Raw genomic sequence first — 19,484 nt, forward strand, 5'->3', positions numbered from 1 at the left:
GGGGGGGGGGGGGACAGGGAAGGACACATTTTATGAGGAAATGAAGTGTCATGAATTGTTTCTCAATTTGTCTCTCACAAATAAACACGGTAGAAAGAGGGGGGCACTTTCAAAGTGGATCATAGAGGCAGACCACAATATCCTGAGTGCCTGTCCTTTTAAAGGTTAGGAAGATAAGCATTAACCCAATGCTGGAGTTGTGTCTGGAGCCAAAACAAGAACCATGCACAGGAAACTCCTAAAGATCTCTGCCATGTCTACATGCTCTAAGCTCCTGGATAAACACTGAAAAATTTATGGTTAACAACTCAAAAAAAAAAAAAAAAGAAAGAAAAAAACAGACAACAGCCCACACAGTTCATTCTTAAGTAGTAGACATAATAACTCTTTAATTCAGATACCTCAGAGCAGCCTATCTTTCATATTGTATAACGAATACATGTAAGTTATGGCTTGCACATTATCCCTCCCCCCAATTTCCAAAACATATGTTCCAGAAAATTACTCAATATTTGGCATATCAGACTGAAAGCAGCTTACTATTTCTGGTGTGCACATTGCAGAAACAGCTAAATTCTCAGGCAGTTCTGTGCACATTTGAAAAATGCTCCCGTGTTCTCTTTTGCTTGTTCTTTACTGACTGCCATTGACTGGTATGAAAATAATGTATTGTGTTCTTTCTACAGCAGAAGAGAGAACTTCCCATTGTTCTGTATGTGTATCCAGTAATGAATGTAAATACATAGGTATGTGCAGGCTTGCGGACAGAAGTTTCCTCAGAGCGGACTCTTATCAGATTCTATGTGAATGTCAGGACAGATTTGTTGAATTCAGGAAATGAGTGCTGTCTGAATCCCATCATGCCTCAGCATAACTCTGACTAAGCATGACCCTGAATATTCCCAGCTTGCTTATTTACTAGAATGATTATGTCAGTTTGCCTCAGCTACAACCAATTATCCATTTTCTTTAGCTTTGAGTGTCTTATCCACAAGTCCAGCTATATAATATCTCCAAACTATGTGCTCTGTGCTTTATCCAGGTTTTGAATACCCTCCCACCAATAAGCCAGTCAACTCTAAAATTAAGTGAAGGCACGAAAATGGTAAATTAAGGAAATAAAATATCTTGCAAGTTTTATTACCATAACATTTATTATGAGGATGGAATATGGTAATGTGGAGCATTATAATATCTTACATTGGTATAAAATTTTATCCTTCACTGGCTACTCTGTACACATTCTTTTACCAAATATTTACTGGGCATCTATTCAGGCACCCAGAATAAAAGGAACCAAACAGACATGACATCTACTGCCATTAAGGGCTATACAAGGAGTAGGTGGTCAAAAATAAATGAAATAAGATAATTAGATATTTTCTTAAGTTCATGAAAGAAAAATGGAATATGAAAGCATAATAAATGGAAGGGGGCATATTAGGGTAGTCACATAATGCTACCCCAAAGAAGAGATATTTAGCTTAAAACTTAAAGAGGAAAAGGAGTCCGCGCTATGGAATGCAGAAAGAAAACCATATCAAGAAGAGAGCACGGGATGTGAAAATCCGCAACACAACAAAGATCATGATATTTAGGAAGAAATTAGAAATGAGAAGGATATTAGAAAGAAATGGGGTTTAAAACGTAGGTAAAAATTAAACTTGCAAACAGTTTAAATATTTTTTTAAGACTGTGGGTCACATTTACAATTTTAATAGGTCACAACAGCATTACAAAGAGCGACTAGCTGAGCCAGCCAACATTCAAGCATTTTATGCCTCAGGAGGGGAAGAATTATTCTGAGAAGCATTTGTTTCTAACCTATAAATACATGGTATGTGTACGCGTATGCTCACGTGTGCATTTACGTGAATATAAAATGTACATCTAACTGTGGATGGTAGTTTACAAAGTCTGAAAAACACCATTACGAACTAGGTAAGAAACCTGAATCTAGTATTAAGTTGGGGCAGGCGTAAGGAGGCTTGGGTCCGGGAAGGTGAAGGAACGTTCCAACTAGAGAAATAACCAGAAAAAAAGCCTGAAGCCAAGGAGGTAACTGGAAGCCATGAGAAAAGGGCGTGGCAAAGAGGGCCCAGTGCTGCATGTGAGTCACATGAAGTGATTCTGGAACATGTTCATGAGACATGATGGGAAGTGATCTTATTGAAAAATGTTTCAGTGTCCTGATAGCAATATTTGTTTTACTGGACTAGGTCGAGGAAATAGGTAACTGAAGGCAGTCAGAATGTCTTTTTCAGGATTTTCTAAAACTCTGAGGGCACCACAGGGAACTTGGAAAATTTAGAAACTAGGGGGAATTATTTTTAAAGACGGGGGATATATTATCTCACTTAATTGGCATTAGATGAATCACATGGGTTAGGAATTGTTCGGACGCCTGGGTGGTTCAGTCAGTTAACTGATTTTGGTTTTGGATCAGGTCATGATCTCACGGTTTCGGAGTTCAATCCCCATGTCGGGCTCAGCTTGGGATTCTCTGTCTCCCTCTCTCTCTGCACAACTCTTTCAAAAATAAATAAATAAACATATTTTTAAAAACAGAATTGTTACCCCCTCTTACACAGTCATGAGCAGAATCTAGTGGCGGCAGTGGCCCAGTGGACTTCCCAGATGTGGTTTTTGTCTATGGTCTGGGTGCTCCCTTACGTTCTTACCCAACCTTTCTCAGTCATATACTCCTGACTTCTTAGAGATTCTCTCAGTCACTAATACCTTCCAATAAATCCCGTGTTTTGCTTCTAAGCAAAATAAGCTGGAGTTGCTTTCTGTTGCTTGAAATCAAAAGCCTTGCCTTCAACAGTTTTCCATTATGAAGTTTTTATGTGTATCGCAAATGCCGGGCACGGAAGGACCCACATTATTTGGAACCTACCACAAACTGTGTTCAATATGGTATATAATCTCCGCTGGCTGGCGTGCATGACTTGAGTTTTGAAACAGATCTTCTCTTGGGGCGCCTGGGTGGCTTAGTCAGTTAAGCGTCCGACTTTCTCTTAGGTCATGATCTCACAGTTCGTGGGTTTGAGCCCCGCGTCGGGCTCTGTGCTGACAGCTCAGAGCCTGGAGCCTGCTTCAGATTCTGTGTCTCCCTCTCTCTCTGACCCTCCCCTGCTCATGCTGCCTCTCTCTCTCTCTCCTAGAAATAAATAAAACATTAAAAAAAAAAAAGAAACAGATCTTCTCTTGAATGCTTCAAGTCAGACTGAAGCCAAAGGATGCAACAGCAAGGTGACATATCCATTTTGTGAAAGGCACCAAGGGGGAAACAGTAGTTCAGAAAGGAATACACGTGACACAACACTTAACCTCTTATTATCACCCAAGAACAAAAAACAACAGGTTAAATATAAAGTCTTATAAGAAATACTACTCAGTATCACTAATAAAACACTTGGCCTGATTTGTTGCCAAAACACCCAGGGAGGAAATGAAAGAATGAATGTTAAACGTCATTAAGAATGAATAATACATCATTCATCCGTAGTATTTTCATTACTATACATGTTGATAATGTACAAGGTATTCGAATTATTTAAGTTTATATCATCCTATTACCACTGCATGCAGATAACTGGACATGTATACTTTGTACTTAAATATTCTTTATTTCTGTAATAAAGGAATGTGGTTCTCACACTTGAGCATCCATCAGAATCACTGGCAGGGCTTGGTGAAACACCGATTACTAGCCCCTGCCCCCAAAACTCCTACAGACACTAAAGAACCCGGCTGGCGCTTCTAACAAGTTCTCAGGTAATGTCAGTGCTGCTGGTCTGTGAGACTCTGAGAACCACTGTACAGAAGGATGTTAAAAATGTGCAACCCATATCTCACAGGTATGAAGGAAAAAAGTACTGTTTCACAACTATTCCTTCTTTTAGTCTGAGTTTTTTCGAAAGTCTCAAGTCTGCTGTTCTCTTAAGGAGTTTTATAGTCTAGCGCAGCGAACCCCAAGGGCATTACTAAAGTTTCCAATGCTGGGGCTCCTGGGTGGCTTAGTCGGTTAAGCGTCTGACTTTCGCTTAGGTCATGATCTCGCAGTTCGTGGGTTCGAGCCCTGCGTCGGGCTCTGTGCTGACTGCCAGCTCAGAGCCTGGAGCCTGTTTTGGAGTCTGTGACTCCCTCTCTCGCTGACCCTCCCCTGCTCACGCTTTCTCTCTCACTCTCTCCTAGAAATAAATAAAAAAAACAGTAAAATAAAATTTTTAAAGTTTCCAATGCTACAGTCGTTCTTAAGATCACCCAAAAGGTACACGTAATAACTTCATCTGTCCTGACAACATAAATCAGGGAAGAGCATATGGACTTAAAACAACTTTGGTTGAAGTGGATAATAAAGGATTTTGATCCAAGAGTGGTCCCTGGTCTAAATTTGTAAATACAAAAAACTGAGCTGGATCAAATGGTAGTTCTATTTTTAATTTTTTGAGGAAACTTCATACTGTTTTCCACAATGGCTGCGCCAATTTAAGTTCTCACCCACAGTGCCCAAGGGTTCCTTTTTCTCCACATCCTCATCAACACTGGTTACTTCTTGTCTTTTCGATAATAGCATTTCCCTGATGACTAGTGATGCTGAAAACTTTTTCATGTACCTGTGGGCTATTTGTATGTCTTCTTTGAAAAAATGTCTACTCAGGTTCTTAGCCCATTCTTTAATAGGATTATTTGCCTGCTATTGAGTTGTGAGAGCCCCTTATATATTTTAGATGTCAACTTCTTTCAGATATACGGTATACATATACTTTCTCCCATTTGGTAGGCTGCTTTCTCATTTTGCTAATGGTTTCTTTTTTGTGCAGAGAAGTCTTTTAGTTTAATGAGTACACGTGTTTATTTCTGTTTCTGTTTGGTGTCAAATCTCAAACATCATTGCCAAGCTGATGTCAAGAAGCTTTCACCCTATGTTTTCTTTTAGGGCTTCTGTAGTTTCAGGGCTTATACTTAAGTCTTTAATCTATTTCAATTTTTGTGAGTGCTGTAACAGAGTGGTCCAATTTCATTGTTCTGCATGTGGATATCCGGTTCTTCTCAACCCCATTAATCAAAGAGATTAGCCTTTCCTATTGTATATTCTTGTACCTTGGTCAAAGATGTGTTGACTGTACATGCTTGAATTCATGGGCAATTTCTGGGCACTCTGTTCTATTCCAGTGGTCCATGTGTCTATTTCAGAGCTACTATAGACTGTGGCAATGCCACTTCTGGGTATATATCTGAAGGAAATGAAATCAGTATCTCAAAAGACGTATCTGCCCTTGCATGTTCACAGCAGCATTATTCCTAACAGCCAAGACATGGGAACAAACTAAATTGCTCATCAAAAGATGAAGGAATGGATAAAGAAAACGTGGTGTACATCTATACAAATACAATGGAATATCATTCAGCCATGGCAATAACATGATAAACCTTGAGGACATAATACTAAGAGAAGTAAGTCAGACAAAGAAAGATATGTACGATATATTCTCCCTTATATGTGGAATATAGAAAATTTAACTCATAAGAACAGAGAGTAGAATGGTGGTTGCCAGGTGCTGGAGGTGGGAGAAATGGGAGACAATGATCAAAAAATGCACTTTTCAGTTACTGAGTAAATTCTGGGGATCTAATATACAGCACTGTAATGATGGCTAATAATACAGCATTAGATACTTGAAAGCAGAAACAAAAACCGAACCATGCACATACACACAAAAATGTTTTGTAATGGAAGAAAAGACCCACCCCCTCCAAAAAAAACCAAAAAACAAAAAACATGTTAACAGCATCTCAATTCAGTTCCAATCATTTTCCCCTACGTATTTAAAACAAGAGTATCATTTCAGTAAAGCTGCAGGATATAAATCAATACACAGAAATCAGTTGTGTTTCTATACGCTAACAACAAAGTAGCAGAAAGAGAAATTAACAAGTCCATTTACAACTGCACCAAAAAGAATAAAATAGTTAGAAATAAACTTAACCAAGGAGGTGAAAGACATGTGCTCTAAACCAAAAAAACACCGATGAAAGAAACCGAAGACAGAAACAAATGGTGAAACACTGCATGCTCATGGACTGAAGGAATTAATATTGCTAAAATGTCCATACTACCCCCTAAGCAGTTTAGATATTCAATGCAACCTCTCCCAAAATACAAGTAGCATTTCTCATAGAGCTAGAACAAATGCTACTAAAATTGTCTGGAACCACAAAAGACCCTAAATAGCCAAAGTAATCTAGAGAAAAAACAAGCTGGCGGTATCCCAATCCCAGATTTCAAGATACACTACAAAGCTGCAGGAATGAAAACTATACGATACTGGCACAAAAACAGACATACAGATCAATGGAACAGAACAGCCCAGAAATAAGCCTGTAACGTAGGCACGTTTATATGGTTAATTAATCTATGACAGAGGAAATAAGAATACACGAGGGAGAAAAGACAGTCTCTTCAATAAATGGTGTTAGGAAAACTGGACCACTCCATGCAAGAGAATCAAACCGGACCACTTCCTTACCCCATACACGAAAACACACTCAGAATGGATTAAAGACCTAAATGTAAGAACTGAAACCATAAAACTCCTAAGAGAAAACAAAGGTAGTAATTTCTTTGACATTGGCCTTGGCTTTTTCTAGATGTGTCTCCTCAGGCAAAGGAAGCAAAAGCAAAAATAAATTATTGGGACTATACCAAAATAAGAAGGTTTTGACAGCAAAGGAAACCATCAACAAAACAATAAGGCAACCTACTGAATGGGAGAAGATATTTGTAAATGATGTATCTGTCAAGGGGTTAATATTTAAAATATACAAAGAACATTTGCAACTCAACACCAAAAAGAGTAAATAATCCAATTAAAAATGGGCAGAAGGCCTCAATACACATTTTTACAAAGAAGTTATACAGATGGCCAACAGGTACATGAAAAGATGCCCAACATCACTCATCATCAGGGACATGCAAATCAAAATCACAAGGAGATAACGCCTCACATCTGTTAGAATGTTTAGAATGAAAAGGGAAAGAAATAAGTGTGGTGAGGATGTGGGGAAAATAAACCTTCGTGCACTGTTGTGGGCATGTAAGTCTGTGAAGCCACTGTGGAAAACAATATGGAGTTTCCTCAAAAAACTAAAACTAAAAATATCATATGAACCAGTAATTCCACTACTGGCTATTTACCTAAAGAAAACAAAAACACTAATTCAAAAAGATACACACAACCCTATGTTTACTGCAGCATTCTTTACAATAGCCAAGATGCGGAAGCAGCCCAAGTATCCATCCGTAGGTGAATGGATAACGAAGTGGTATGTATACACAATGGATTATTACTCAGCCTTAAAAAAGAAGGATATTGTACCATCTGCAACAACACGGATGGGCCTAGAGGGTATTATGCTAAGTGAAGTCATATGGAAGAAGACAAATACCACATGATTTCACTTAGATATGGAATCAAAAAAACTGAAACAATCAAAAAGCAAAAACAGACTCAGATAAAGAGAACAAGCTGATGGTAGCCAGAGGGGAAGGGGGTGGGGGAATGGGCACAATGGCGGAAGGGAGTAGGAGATCCAGGCCTCCAGGGATGGAATGAACAGGTCATGGAATAAAAGGTACAACACTGAGAATACAGTCAATGACGCTGTGATGGCACTATGGCAACAGATGGCAGCCACAGCTGTGGTGAGTGCAGCAACATAGAGAGATGTTGAATCACCGTGTTGTACGTCTGAAACCAACGTAACATTGTGTGTCAACTGTACTGTGACAAAATAAATTTTAAGAGAGAAAAAATTCACAATACAAGTAAATAATAAAATAAATAAGACAAAACAGCCAAGTACCTGTTCTTGTCTTACATGTCATTAAATGCCATCTTTTATTTAATTCCTTCAACAAATATAGATTGAGCCCCTATCATTTATGCCTATGACTGTTCTAGGTATTAGATAAGGAATGGGGAGCAAAACCAAGGTAACTGCCCACATGATACTTACATTCTGGCGGGGGAAAGGCAAATGTGAGGTAACTTAAAAACAGTGATGAGAAAGACGGCTCCTCATTAAGTGTTGTGAAGGAAATGTGGAATGTGGTTTCTGGTAGAGAACAGTGGGGGGAAGCACACAGAACTTAGGGCACAGAAAACTTGTTTGGCCAGTAATAAGAATGAAGAAGATCCAGCAAGATAGGAAGAAAACAGAAGAACAGAGTCAGAAAACCCAAAATGAAGAGCATCTGGGTGGTTCAGCTGGTTAAGCATCTGGCTTTGGCTCAGGTCATGATCTTGCAGCTCATGGGTTCTAGCTCTGTGCTGGGCTTTGTGCTGACAGCTCAGAGCCTGGAGCCTGGAGCCTGCTTCATATTCTCTGTCTCCCTCTCTCTCTGCCCATCCCCTGCCCACGCTCTCTTTGTCTCTCTCTCAAAAATAAATAAACATTTAAGAAAGAAAGGAAGAAAGAAAGAAAGAAAGAAAGAAAGAAAGAAAGAAAGAGAGAGAGAGAGAAAGAAAAGGAGCTAGTGATTCAAGGAGAAAATAGCTGGTGGGGTTGGCTGTTCGAGATGAAGGAAATTTCATCTAGAATGTCTATTAGACTTAACAGCTGGAGGTCCCCAATGACTTTGACAAGTGCAATTTCACTGTAATGTGGAGAAGAAAGCCAACATGGCAGAGGCTGAAGAATATGCGGTCAATCCTGAGAAGTTTTAGTGTGAACAAGAAGAGAGGGACCAGGCATTTGTCAGAGATGGAACACTTTCAAAAACGGACAAAAGAGGTTAAAGCAGGGGCACCTGGGTGGCTCAGTCGGTTAAGCTTTAGACTTCAGCTCAGGTCATGATCTCACGGTCTGTGGGTTCAAGCTCTGCATCAGGCTCTGTGCTGACAGCGAGCTGAGAGCCTGGAGCCTGCTTTGGATTCTGTGTCTCCCTCTCTCTCTGACCCTCCCCTGCTCACACTGTCTCTCTTTCTCTTTCAAAAATAAATAAAACATTAAAAAAAATTTTTTTAAGGGGTTAAAGCAGGTACATGTATCGTTGAAGCCAGAGGCTTCCAGCTATTCGAGGCAGACAGGAGGTGTGCTCCGTACCGTTAAGTCAGGCCCACCGCAGAACTGAAGGCAGTCTGGGGCTTCTTAGCACTCCATGGGAGGCAGGTCTATTAGCCTGACGACTGCTGAAGGCCGGACTAAGATGTGTTGGTGCTGTTCTTTCTAGAACCTTCTGGTCATTACAGAGCTCAGCCTTTGTGAACCAACCTCAAGACTTCTGACAGCCGAGGAATTTTACTCTTATCATATAAGACATTAATTAGCCTCACTGTGAGGCACAACACCATGATTCCCAAATATATACCCTTTAGAAACATGTGCCTTCCAACAAAGTTTTCTCACTCCAGCTTCCAAATTTTTTTTTAGTCAAGTTTTACTTTTTCTATTAGACTACCTATACCAAAAATGAATATATTTTTTTCAGACAATATTAATTACCTCACTTCCCAATTCCCTCATTACTCCATCCCCTTACTGTTCCTGAGCTGGTTGTTAAGCACTGCTTTTAATTATTAATTCCATTCCACAGATTAGGGAATCTAACTGCAAAAATGCTGTTTGTCTGAGGTTGCACTGTAGCCAGTAGGAGAAATGATCCTTGACTGTGGGTATCTGCAGTTTCTTTAGGAAAATTAGTAACACAATTTGGTTGTACACCTAAAAAAGGGGTAGGTGGATTTCTTTCATTTCTTCCTTTTTTAATAACAGGAGGGAAGAGAAGAGGAGGAGAAAAATTAAGCGTCTATACTCTTCCTTCTAAGTGTTATGGTCTGGACTATACTGGACATCAAGCTACTGGATATAAAATATCACAGAGCGAATTACCCTTAAGGTGCATCATTTCATTTCTACTAATAAAAAGTAACAAAACGGGATAGGCAGGACAGCCAGATAATAGCCTTTCTTCTGCAAACTATTAACTAAAATATTTGATGCTGAAAGATTAGGAAGTATGGACTTTTCTATACATTTTAGGAACATCTAAATAACATTATATATTCATGAAATAAATTTAACTATAAAAGTATAAGACGATTTTTTAAACAAACATGAAAAGAGATTTGTATGAATAACAACAGATTCTTAGTTTTAAAGAATAAAAAATATAGTAAATTCAATTACCTATCTATAGTAAGACAAAGAATCGTGCAACATATAAAGTGTAAAATTTACTAAAAACGTTTTCTTGTAACTGGCCTTCCTTCCAATCTCCCAAATGACTCAGGATCAAAAGACCTTTATTTACAGATCACTGGAAAGGACCAAGCCCTGAAGATCAGAAAATAGGAACCGTACCTAGCTGAGCAAATTACTGCACCTGTCGGGGCCTCTGTTTACTCATCTATAGGGTGTAAGGATTGGAACAGATGATCTCCATGAGCTTCCCAACTCTGACATTTTGGGAAGCCACGTTTGAAAGTCTTCTTTATTTGGAAAGAGAGGAATTTTTATGTTATTTATGAAATGGGCCCATCTCTAACTGGAGAGAGACCTCAGTGAGCTTTTCCAAAGAAAGGGCAGTTTTCCCTCCAAGATTTTCCTAAGTAACTAGAGATATACTTCCTGAATCCCAAATGGCAAACCAGATCCTAGGGCAATTTGCACGTGTATTATCGGTAGAGGCATAAATGAAGAAAACACCCTCTCAATTTCAATTACAGAAATTCCACGGCCCACTTCTTCAGATAGAAATCGTTTAAATGTTAATAAGAAAGCACAATCTTACTGCAACTAACAGACAAAAAACGGAGCGTGAAGAGTATCCCTTTTAAGGTTTCTTATTCATCATTTTAAAAGTATACAAAAACAATAATTTAAGTAACTTCAGAAAATGCACCAACTGTAAGATTTTCAAGAAATGACTTTTTAAAATTTAGCTCTCTCTGCATGCTTAGGGATATTAAATAAATCTGCTCAGTGTCACTATATTAATGTCTGACCTCCCAAAGTATATATACCATGTGATATGACTGCATGTTATCCAAGGTAAAAGAATTCTGAGGTTCAGTTTTTAATACACTGCCTTTCTTCTCAAAGCCTTCAGAAGACTAATAGAAATGTAGAGTTCTCAAAAGAAGGGCCTCTGCACAGTGTTTTCCTGCTTACGTAAACCACAGAACACTTGTATGGGACTAACATTCTGTGAAATGCAGTTTCTAAAATTCGGTATCAAGGTTGATGAGAAATCTATAATCTAAACAGGAAGATGATGAGAAGGCCTCCTCCAGTCAAGTCTTACTGCAACAGACAGAAATACAGTAAAGACACTGGCATTTCAAAGCATTGATCTTCTCTAAACAGTAGACAAGCCTCAAAGAGTGGCTGATACATGAAAATCCTTGAAAATTAGAAACATTTTTCAAAAAAGGTTCTTAACTTGGCCATGATACAGTATGTGTTTCTTTCCATTTTGACTAACATGATGGAGTCACTGTGGGGGTTCTGGGGTACAGGAGTCAAAAAAGGGGAGTAGGGAGAGAAAAAAAATAATTCTATTAAAAAATTAATTTATCAGCTATGCAAAGAAATAGCAATTGCATTGGGCTGTGTCCACATGGTATGTAATGTTCTCCAGCTGGGTTAATTACAGTGTTCCAAATTATTAGTGATCGTAAATTCTAAGAATCTGTACAAAAAGACCAGACTATCTGATCCAGGCTTTGGAAAAGTATTCATGGGAAAACTATTAGAAGGAAAAGCAACTTAAGTTGCGTCCTTCTTTTCTAAAAACACTATTCTCCACCCGCCAGCACTGGACAGCGGTCTCCAGTGCTGAAATCTAGGCTCCCTCACTAACTCATGCACCAAGGAGCCCACTATGCTGTAGTGGTTGTTGACATTCACAAGGAGAACTGAGGAAACACTCTGGTTCCATCTGATTATAAAGGTTACACATTCTCACAGGTGATGGCAGATCTCTGTTAGGGCTTCCACCAGCTCTTGAGCAAGGCCCCGTGCATTCCGACTACATGGCGTGCAGACGGCTGACAGGAGCATGCGCTAACTGGCACTGACCACGCATGTGTAGGTTTAGGGCCACGTGTTGGGTGCTTGAAGGTTCATGGTTAAGACCAGCATCCCTGTCTCCTGGGAGGATCGTTAGCAAAAAGCTTTTATTAACCTGATTGGGGCCCAAGTCAGGAATCCAATGCTCACTAGCTATTAACTCAGTGTAGGAGACCGGACGAATATGGAGGGCTGTTTCCTAACACACACAGAAGTGTATCAAATAACAGACCAAATACTGAGACTCTAAAATGAACTTTAGAGATGAAGACTGTACATAGTCAAGTAACAGCATTAAAGTAACAGAGAGACCGAAATAGCTTAAGCTGAGAGGGAAAAAAAGTTTGTTATATCTGAAAATAAATATTCATAGTCCTCTAGCTACTAAAAGTTTGACTAGAATTCCTGACGAGACAATGTGTCTTTAGTAAATATGAAAATGACGCTACAGGAGCTTGGTCAAAAATTTGCACTGAAATTGAAATTTTCACAGGTTTTTTAAAGATGTATCTTCTCTCTCTTCAGCAAGGGTGCCTGTCCATCTGTGACGTGACTGGCCGGAGATAAGGGTACAGTCTGAACCCACACAGACCGGGTGGAAGCTAATTGGACTTTGGGGCCAGTGAGCTCATGACCTGGACCTCATTAGTCATGATCTAACCAACTGAGGCTGCTGAGCCACAGAAAATTCATGTTGACATGAGGTATTTACTTGGAATCATTTCTGTATCTAAATGGGCTTTGTAGTTTTAGAGTCAACTTCAGAGATGTTGTTTTTCTAAGGGTCTGTAAATGAACGAATTCACCGATCTCTCATCTACCTATGGTGCAGAAGACCGTAACAGCAGTGGTAGAGTGGTTTAAAAAGGTACAAGACGAGACAGGAAATTCAGGATCATAAACATGAGCAGAAAGCATAAAAAGAATAACCATAGTGCTTAATTTTACAGCAATAACTAAAGTTTACTAAGTGTTTCCTGTTTATAACATGCTACATGAAGCACTTTTGAAAAGTGAACTACCTCCATTTCATAGATAAAAACAGTGAAGCAGGCTGTGTATCTTTCACAAAGCCACACACTAGTAATCTCTCCACCCTACCTTGGACCAATGATGAATGACTATGGTAGAAACCATCTCAATTCCTGTTCCAATTGCTCTAAATTTTCCCCTGTTGCCTTCTACCATACACACGAAAGCTACAGACCAGTGTTCTCAGACTCCCTTGCAGCTAACCACTACTTTGTGACATGATTAAGAGATATAAGCCAAGAGATACAAGCAAAAGGGAACTGGGAGTTTCTGGGAAAGCCTCCATGGGCTTCTACATGACATATATACACGTATACATATATAAATATATATATATGTACATACATATTCTCTTCTTCCTGTCTAAAATGTAGATATGATGTCTGCAACCAAAGACGTATCAGACATATCAGAAAATTGTGGCCCTGATATCCTGCCGTGGTCCTGACTCCTGCTAAACTGATGTCGGCAACAGACTAAGGGAAGCACAGTTCTGGATGTTTCTAGAGACTCACTTCCTATGATCTTTTGGTAGCTTACCTCTAGACTGCCTCAGCAGATCTGAGTTAATCTGGAAGGATGAACAGCCTGGTGGAACTGAGTTGCACAGGCACCTACTGCCCCCTCAGAAAGCCATTTTCCCCTCCTACACAGCCAGGTAATTCTCACTGCCCCTGCTCCCTGGAAATACGTAGCACTCCGTGAGGCCAGACATCTCGCATGGACCAATTCCCATGGTGCACATGGTCCAGTCATGCTCCCTCTGCTATTTGTCAGCATGTAAGGCTTTCCCCAATAAGGCTTCATACTTGCACCACACGGTGCTAGTGACTTGCAGAAAATGCTACCCTTGGACTTCTTATGAACTGACAAATATTAAAGGCTCTAATTTTTCCAAACTTCTCTTTGTCAGATTTTCTGGGATTCTCCGCTGACAGAATGCTGTAATATATGTAAGATAAAATGTTACAGAAGTAAGACAGTAGAGTGGTAACTTAGCCCTCCACTGTAGGGGAGGTGGTGTGTGAAGGCTCTGCCCAGGACACCTTCACTCTGGGGTTCTTGTGACAGATAAACCACAGGCGAGAATGAAATGACAATACAACTAAGTGACATCTAGCAGTGTCCAGAAACCCATTATATTTTCCCTGGCAGAACACAAGTCCAAGTGGCAGGTGTATCTGGGTTTTTCTGGTAAAACGCCAACAGTAGTGTGGGTTTATGGTAGAGATCCTACCAGCGGGCTCCAGGAGGCCCTGGTCCCACACGACAAACAGGAAAGAAACATTCAGAGTGTGTCTACAACATGTAATGAGTTATAGATTTGCTAGAGCAACAAAAATTCATGGACCCTTTATTATGTGCCAATCACCTAAATAGATGTAAGTAAAACAACAAAATGACAACAGTTCCCATTCAGAGAGATTTCTTCCTGGTGTGATAAATATAAACAAGCATTCCTAGCACGGTGCTGGCAGTGACAGTCAGGGTACAGTGCTGTCCTCACCCTATGGGGGAAGGATAAAGGAACTGCAGTGGAGAGTGAGGGTCCATGTCACAAGGTGTGNTCAGCTCAGGTCATGATCTCCCCGTCTGTGAGTTCAAGCCCCGCATCAGGCTCTGTGCTGTCAGCAGTCTGGAGCCTGCTTCAGGTTCTGTGTCTCTCTCTCTGCCCCTTCCCCACACATGCTCTGTCTCTCTGTCTCAAAAATGAGTAAACACTAAAAAAAAAAAAAATTTTTTTAAATGATCACATAGGCTCTGTGTAGGTGGACCGGATAGAAGACGGGCTGGAAGGCAGAGAAAACCACATGTCTAAAAACAGGCACGAAAGGGGAGTGTTTGGGGAAAGACACACAAAATTGACTGGTTCCTAGAACAGGTGGAAGATGAAGCTAGACACGTAGGAATGGCGTGAATGCCCAGGAGGAGAGCTGAATTTTATTTTACAGGTAATGGGGGTTTTAAGGCAGTGGGAACGTAGAAAGACTCAGTGACCACAAGCAGTGAGAAAAGAGAGAGGAGTCAAGATCAGCGAAGAGCTTTCCGTTTTCTATCAGCTGTTGTCTACCAGGTCTTGTGTTAGTTGCTGTAAATATATTTCCTTAAATCGTCACAATAACCTACCAAGGGTAAGATTACCATCCTCCCACTTTCCAGGAAAGAATAATGGAAAGTTCAAAATAGTTAGGTGTCCTAATCATGACAATAAAACTCATATAGAGTTCAACTAGGATTCTAAGTTGTTTTGTTAAAATAACAATAGGTAACAATAACTGAACTCTTCCTACGCATCATGCACTCTTCTGGTGTTAGATTTATTGCAGTGGGGCAAAAAAAAGAGAGAGACACAAAAATCCCTGCCCTCATAGAGGTTACAGGCTGATGTTCTGGGAAGCCACAAAGCCACCCAAGGAAAGAGAAGGTGCAGCAAAAATAAAGCAAGCAGAGGCTATCAACCTGGGGCACACCAACACGAAGGGGGGAGAGAATTTGAATCCGTTTCAGGTAAACCCAGAGATTCAACAGATTCCAAATAAAAACTCAAGTGGTAAATGAAAGCATTCCTGGTGACTTGTAACAGTTCTTAGTCTCTTTACCTATAACATCCTGAATCTTAATCCAAAGTGGCTGAAAAACACAATTGGTATAAATTTACGAATTTACATTATTGGCGCTGCAAAGGAGATGAGCTGGGGCAGGGGGTTAGACAAGGGGGTAAGGACTAGTTCAGACAGGAAAGTAAGATGTGAGTATCAGGCACTCTTACAGAGTTTACTAAATGCCCCCCAAAACTAATGTCCTAGTTTTGTATTGGTTTACGGACAAACATACACACAAATTTGTCTTACTTTAAAAAAAAGGTATAGGTTTTACAAGGTAGTAATAAGATCTAGACATCACCGACAAGGGGTATTCATTTTTCTCAATCTAGTGGAAACCATTTAAAGGCTTACCAGTTTCAATCACTGAAAATATTCTACTGAGATTGAAAAGGAAAATCAGCACACATTCTTATCAAACACAGACGAATCTCTAAACATCAGTCTAATTTCAATAACTCTGATCTAGTTTAAACAAAAAAAAAGAGAAGAAGAAGAAGAAGAAAGAAAGAAAGAAAACAAATTGCTGTGAAAATTTGGGAATACTGGGATGTGGCGGAGAGTAACATTATTCTTCTCTAACCAAGTGGGAGAATGAAAAATACTCCCACGCATAAACTTACATTGCTCCATTGGTATAGACGGTATCGCTTCCTTCCACGTACTGCACCTGGGCTGGGTAGACATGTTGTACCTGCTGTACTGTCTGTACCTGCTGTACCTGGAAAACAAATATCAGGAGCACGGTGAGAAGCAGATACAACAGAGCACACAGCCACAGCGTGAGATCTGCCTCAAGGCTTTCTCTAAGGTGTTAAAACCTAAGAGATTCATGGTCATTTCATGAGAAGTGCATGCTGGGTCCAAATCAACTGTAGGAATTATGCTGAAGACATTCTCTACCATTTCTGCAGGTGTAGATTATGGACATGCATACTCGAAATATTTAGGGTGAGAAATTCTGACAGCGCCTCGCTTATTTTGGTGATTTATGAAATTCTCTTCACCCGGTCTGTTAAAGCTAAGTTCATTTTTCAATTTAAAAAATTCATGGGGCACCTGACTGGCTTAGTCAGTAGAGCATGTGACTCTTGATCTTAGGGTCATGGGTTGGAGCACCACATTGGGCAGAGAGATTACTTTCAAAAAATTAAAAAGTAAAATAATTCATAATGGAAAATTTCAAACACTTGAAGGTAGAAAAAATACTATCATAAACCCCCTGTGCTCATCATTCAAGATAAAGAAGTGCCACCAGCCCTCCTCTTTGAACCCCTTATAGGATTATTTAAAAGCAAGTGCAGAGATTTTTATCATTTTACTGGGAATGATTTCATTTTGCTCCTAAGAGAGAAGGGTTATTTTTAAAATGAACACAACAATAATACCATGCATGAAACACCAACAATTCCAGGATATCATCTGCAATCCAGTCAGTGTTAGAATCTAATTACCCCAATGTCTTCTTACAGTTGGGTTTGCTCAAATCAGGATCCAAACAAGGTCTGCATATTACATTTGGTTTTTATTTCCTATCTTTCTCCTTTAATCTCTAACCACTTCCCATCCGTTTTACCCTTGACTATCACTTATTGAAGAAACTTCATGATTTATCTTGTAGAATTTCTCGAATTCAAGACTTGGCTGATAGCATCCTGAGATGTCATTTAATAAATTCTGTATCTCCTATATGTCCTGTAAACTGGTAGTAAGACTGAGGGCCTTGCACAGTTTCAATATTTGAAAAGCTGTGTACTTCATATAACATCACCTCATATCAGTTGTCATAGGACAGTTGTGTGAAATATATTTGGTGGAGTAGCCACGTGTTGTCAGCTACAGCCTCTTACCATGCTTCCTCATTACCTGAGAACATTAGTAGCCAATGACGATCATTTTCTAGGACTAGTTTTTCTTTTTTTTTTTTTTTTTTAAATGTTTTATTTATTTCTAGGAGAGAGAGAGAGAGACAGCATGAGTAGGGGGAGGATCAGAGAGAGAGGGAGTCACAGACTCTGAAACAGGCTCCAGGCTCTGAGCTGGCAGACAGCACAGCGCCCGACGCAGGGCTCGAACCCACGAACCGCGAGATCATGACCCAAGCGAAAGTCGGACGCTTAACCGACTAAGCCACCCAGGCGCCCCATAGTTTTTCAATTCATAAAGGCCATAAGCTATAATGCTGGTAGTCTGATCCTATTATTCTTTCTTCATTTATTAGAAGACTTCCATAAAAAAAATTCCCCTCATTAATTATTTGGTTGCTTTGAAAGAAAGTTCATATAGGAAGAGGATCAATATGAGATTCTTCTTCTTACCAGTATCCAGAATAATGACTTATCCCCTGGCTCCCTTCCAAGGTAAGCAGTGTAGTTTTGGTTTGCTTTGGTTTGTGTCTTCATGATTCTTGGCTGTTAAACATACTTGATGTTCTTCAATCACACCAGTTTTTTTGTATGTAAATTGTCCCATTTCTTGACCAACGGTAGCCCCTTCAAACTGGATTCCGTATCTCATGACATGATCACAGTAATCTTTCTCTACCTCCCTTGCCTCCTGTTGTGATACAATATTCTAGACCTATCTCTTACATTTTCTGTCTTAGATCTACAAGCAACCGCCTCTTCCAACAGCCTGGCTCCGATTAGTTACAAGTAATGTAAATATGTAAAACCTGTTTAGAAAGGCAATTTACAAACAGACATACTATTTGAATACTTTGTGATTTCATCTATTTCTATTTCCTCTTGTAAAGTATTATTAAAAATAATATTTTTATTAAAATATTATNCTTACTGGATTGCTCTGATTTATGTTTTAAAAATGTATATATCTAATTTGTGTGGATATGTGTATATAAATGTATACAGGTATATAAAGGAAAATGGCAGGATTCACATCAAACTCTTAAAAATGGTTACTCTGTTGAGTGACACAAAATGAGATGGGAGAGGTAAGCTAACTAGCATCTTTTATTCTGCATATTTATATTACTCTTGGAAATTTTAAAGTGAAAATGAATTCCCATGTTATATACATAATATATAAAATACATCAATCAATATATGGAAGAAGGACTTCCACTTCTGGCCATGATGAAATAAATACTACTAGAAAGGCCCCTCCCCCATTCCAAACAAGAAGGAGGCTGGACACAATATGTAAAACGATGTTTTCAGTCATTTGAGAAAAGGCATCCTAACAGTGTGATCCTTCAAGAGTAGGGAAAACAAACAAGGTCACCCTATAATGATCCCAGCTTTTGAAATGGAGGCATTTCCCATACTGCTGAGCAGGAAAGGAGTAACGAAGTAGAGCATCATGATCTCACTGAGGAGGGAAGACAGTTGTCGGAAATGGGGATGGTGAGGGAGCTGAAATCAGAGAGCAACACCAGAGAGGGCGTTAGGCAGAGAAAGAGATACAGAAATATTGAAAGTGATCCCCTTGAGTCTGATGCTGAATATGAAACTGCACATGTGTAGGGCACACAAACATTCAGGTTCTAACCAGGCATAGTGAGGTGACCTTATTGAACATCTAGGGCATTCTGTAGAAACACCAGAAGTGCAAAGCCCTAGTAGTTGGGCTTAACTAGCTCTAGAGTAAGACTACTTCAGATCCTTCTTAATAAAATTAAAAAAATAAGCCTTAAAAAGATCAAGGTGATTCACTTAACTGCCCATACAAAGCAAAGTTAACGCTTTAAAAGAAAGACAGCAAAACCCAGATATACAAAACTAAGAATCAAAATGTCCAACATCTAAT

General features: G+C 39.5%; 1 protein-coding gene across 8 annotated transcripts in view; it reads right to left on the minus strand.

Annotated features, from left to right (window-relative positions):
- RFX3 (regulatory factor X3) overlaps positions 1-19,484 on the minus strand; it is a 250,388-nt gene that overhangs the window by 102,971 nt on the left and 127,933 nt on the right. For all 8 annotated transcript variants that reach the window (XM_077759440.1, XM_077759435.1, XM_077759433.1 and 5 more), the window contains one exon: positions 16,340-16,437. In XM_077759440.1, the coding sequence (XP_077615566.1) occupies positions 16,340-16,437 (98 nt within the window). The remainder of the gene's footprint in view (positions 1-16,339; positions 16,438-19,484) is intronic.

Source organism: Crocuta crocuta, unplaced genomic scaffold (assembly GCF_008692635.1).
Source record: "Crocuta crocuta isolate KB4526 unplaced genomic scaffold, BGI_CrCroc_1.0 scaffold41, whole genome shotgun sequence".
Lineage (NCBI taxonomy): Eukaryota > Metazoa > Chordata > Mammalia > Carnivora > Hyaenidae > Crocuta > Crocuta crocuta.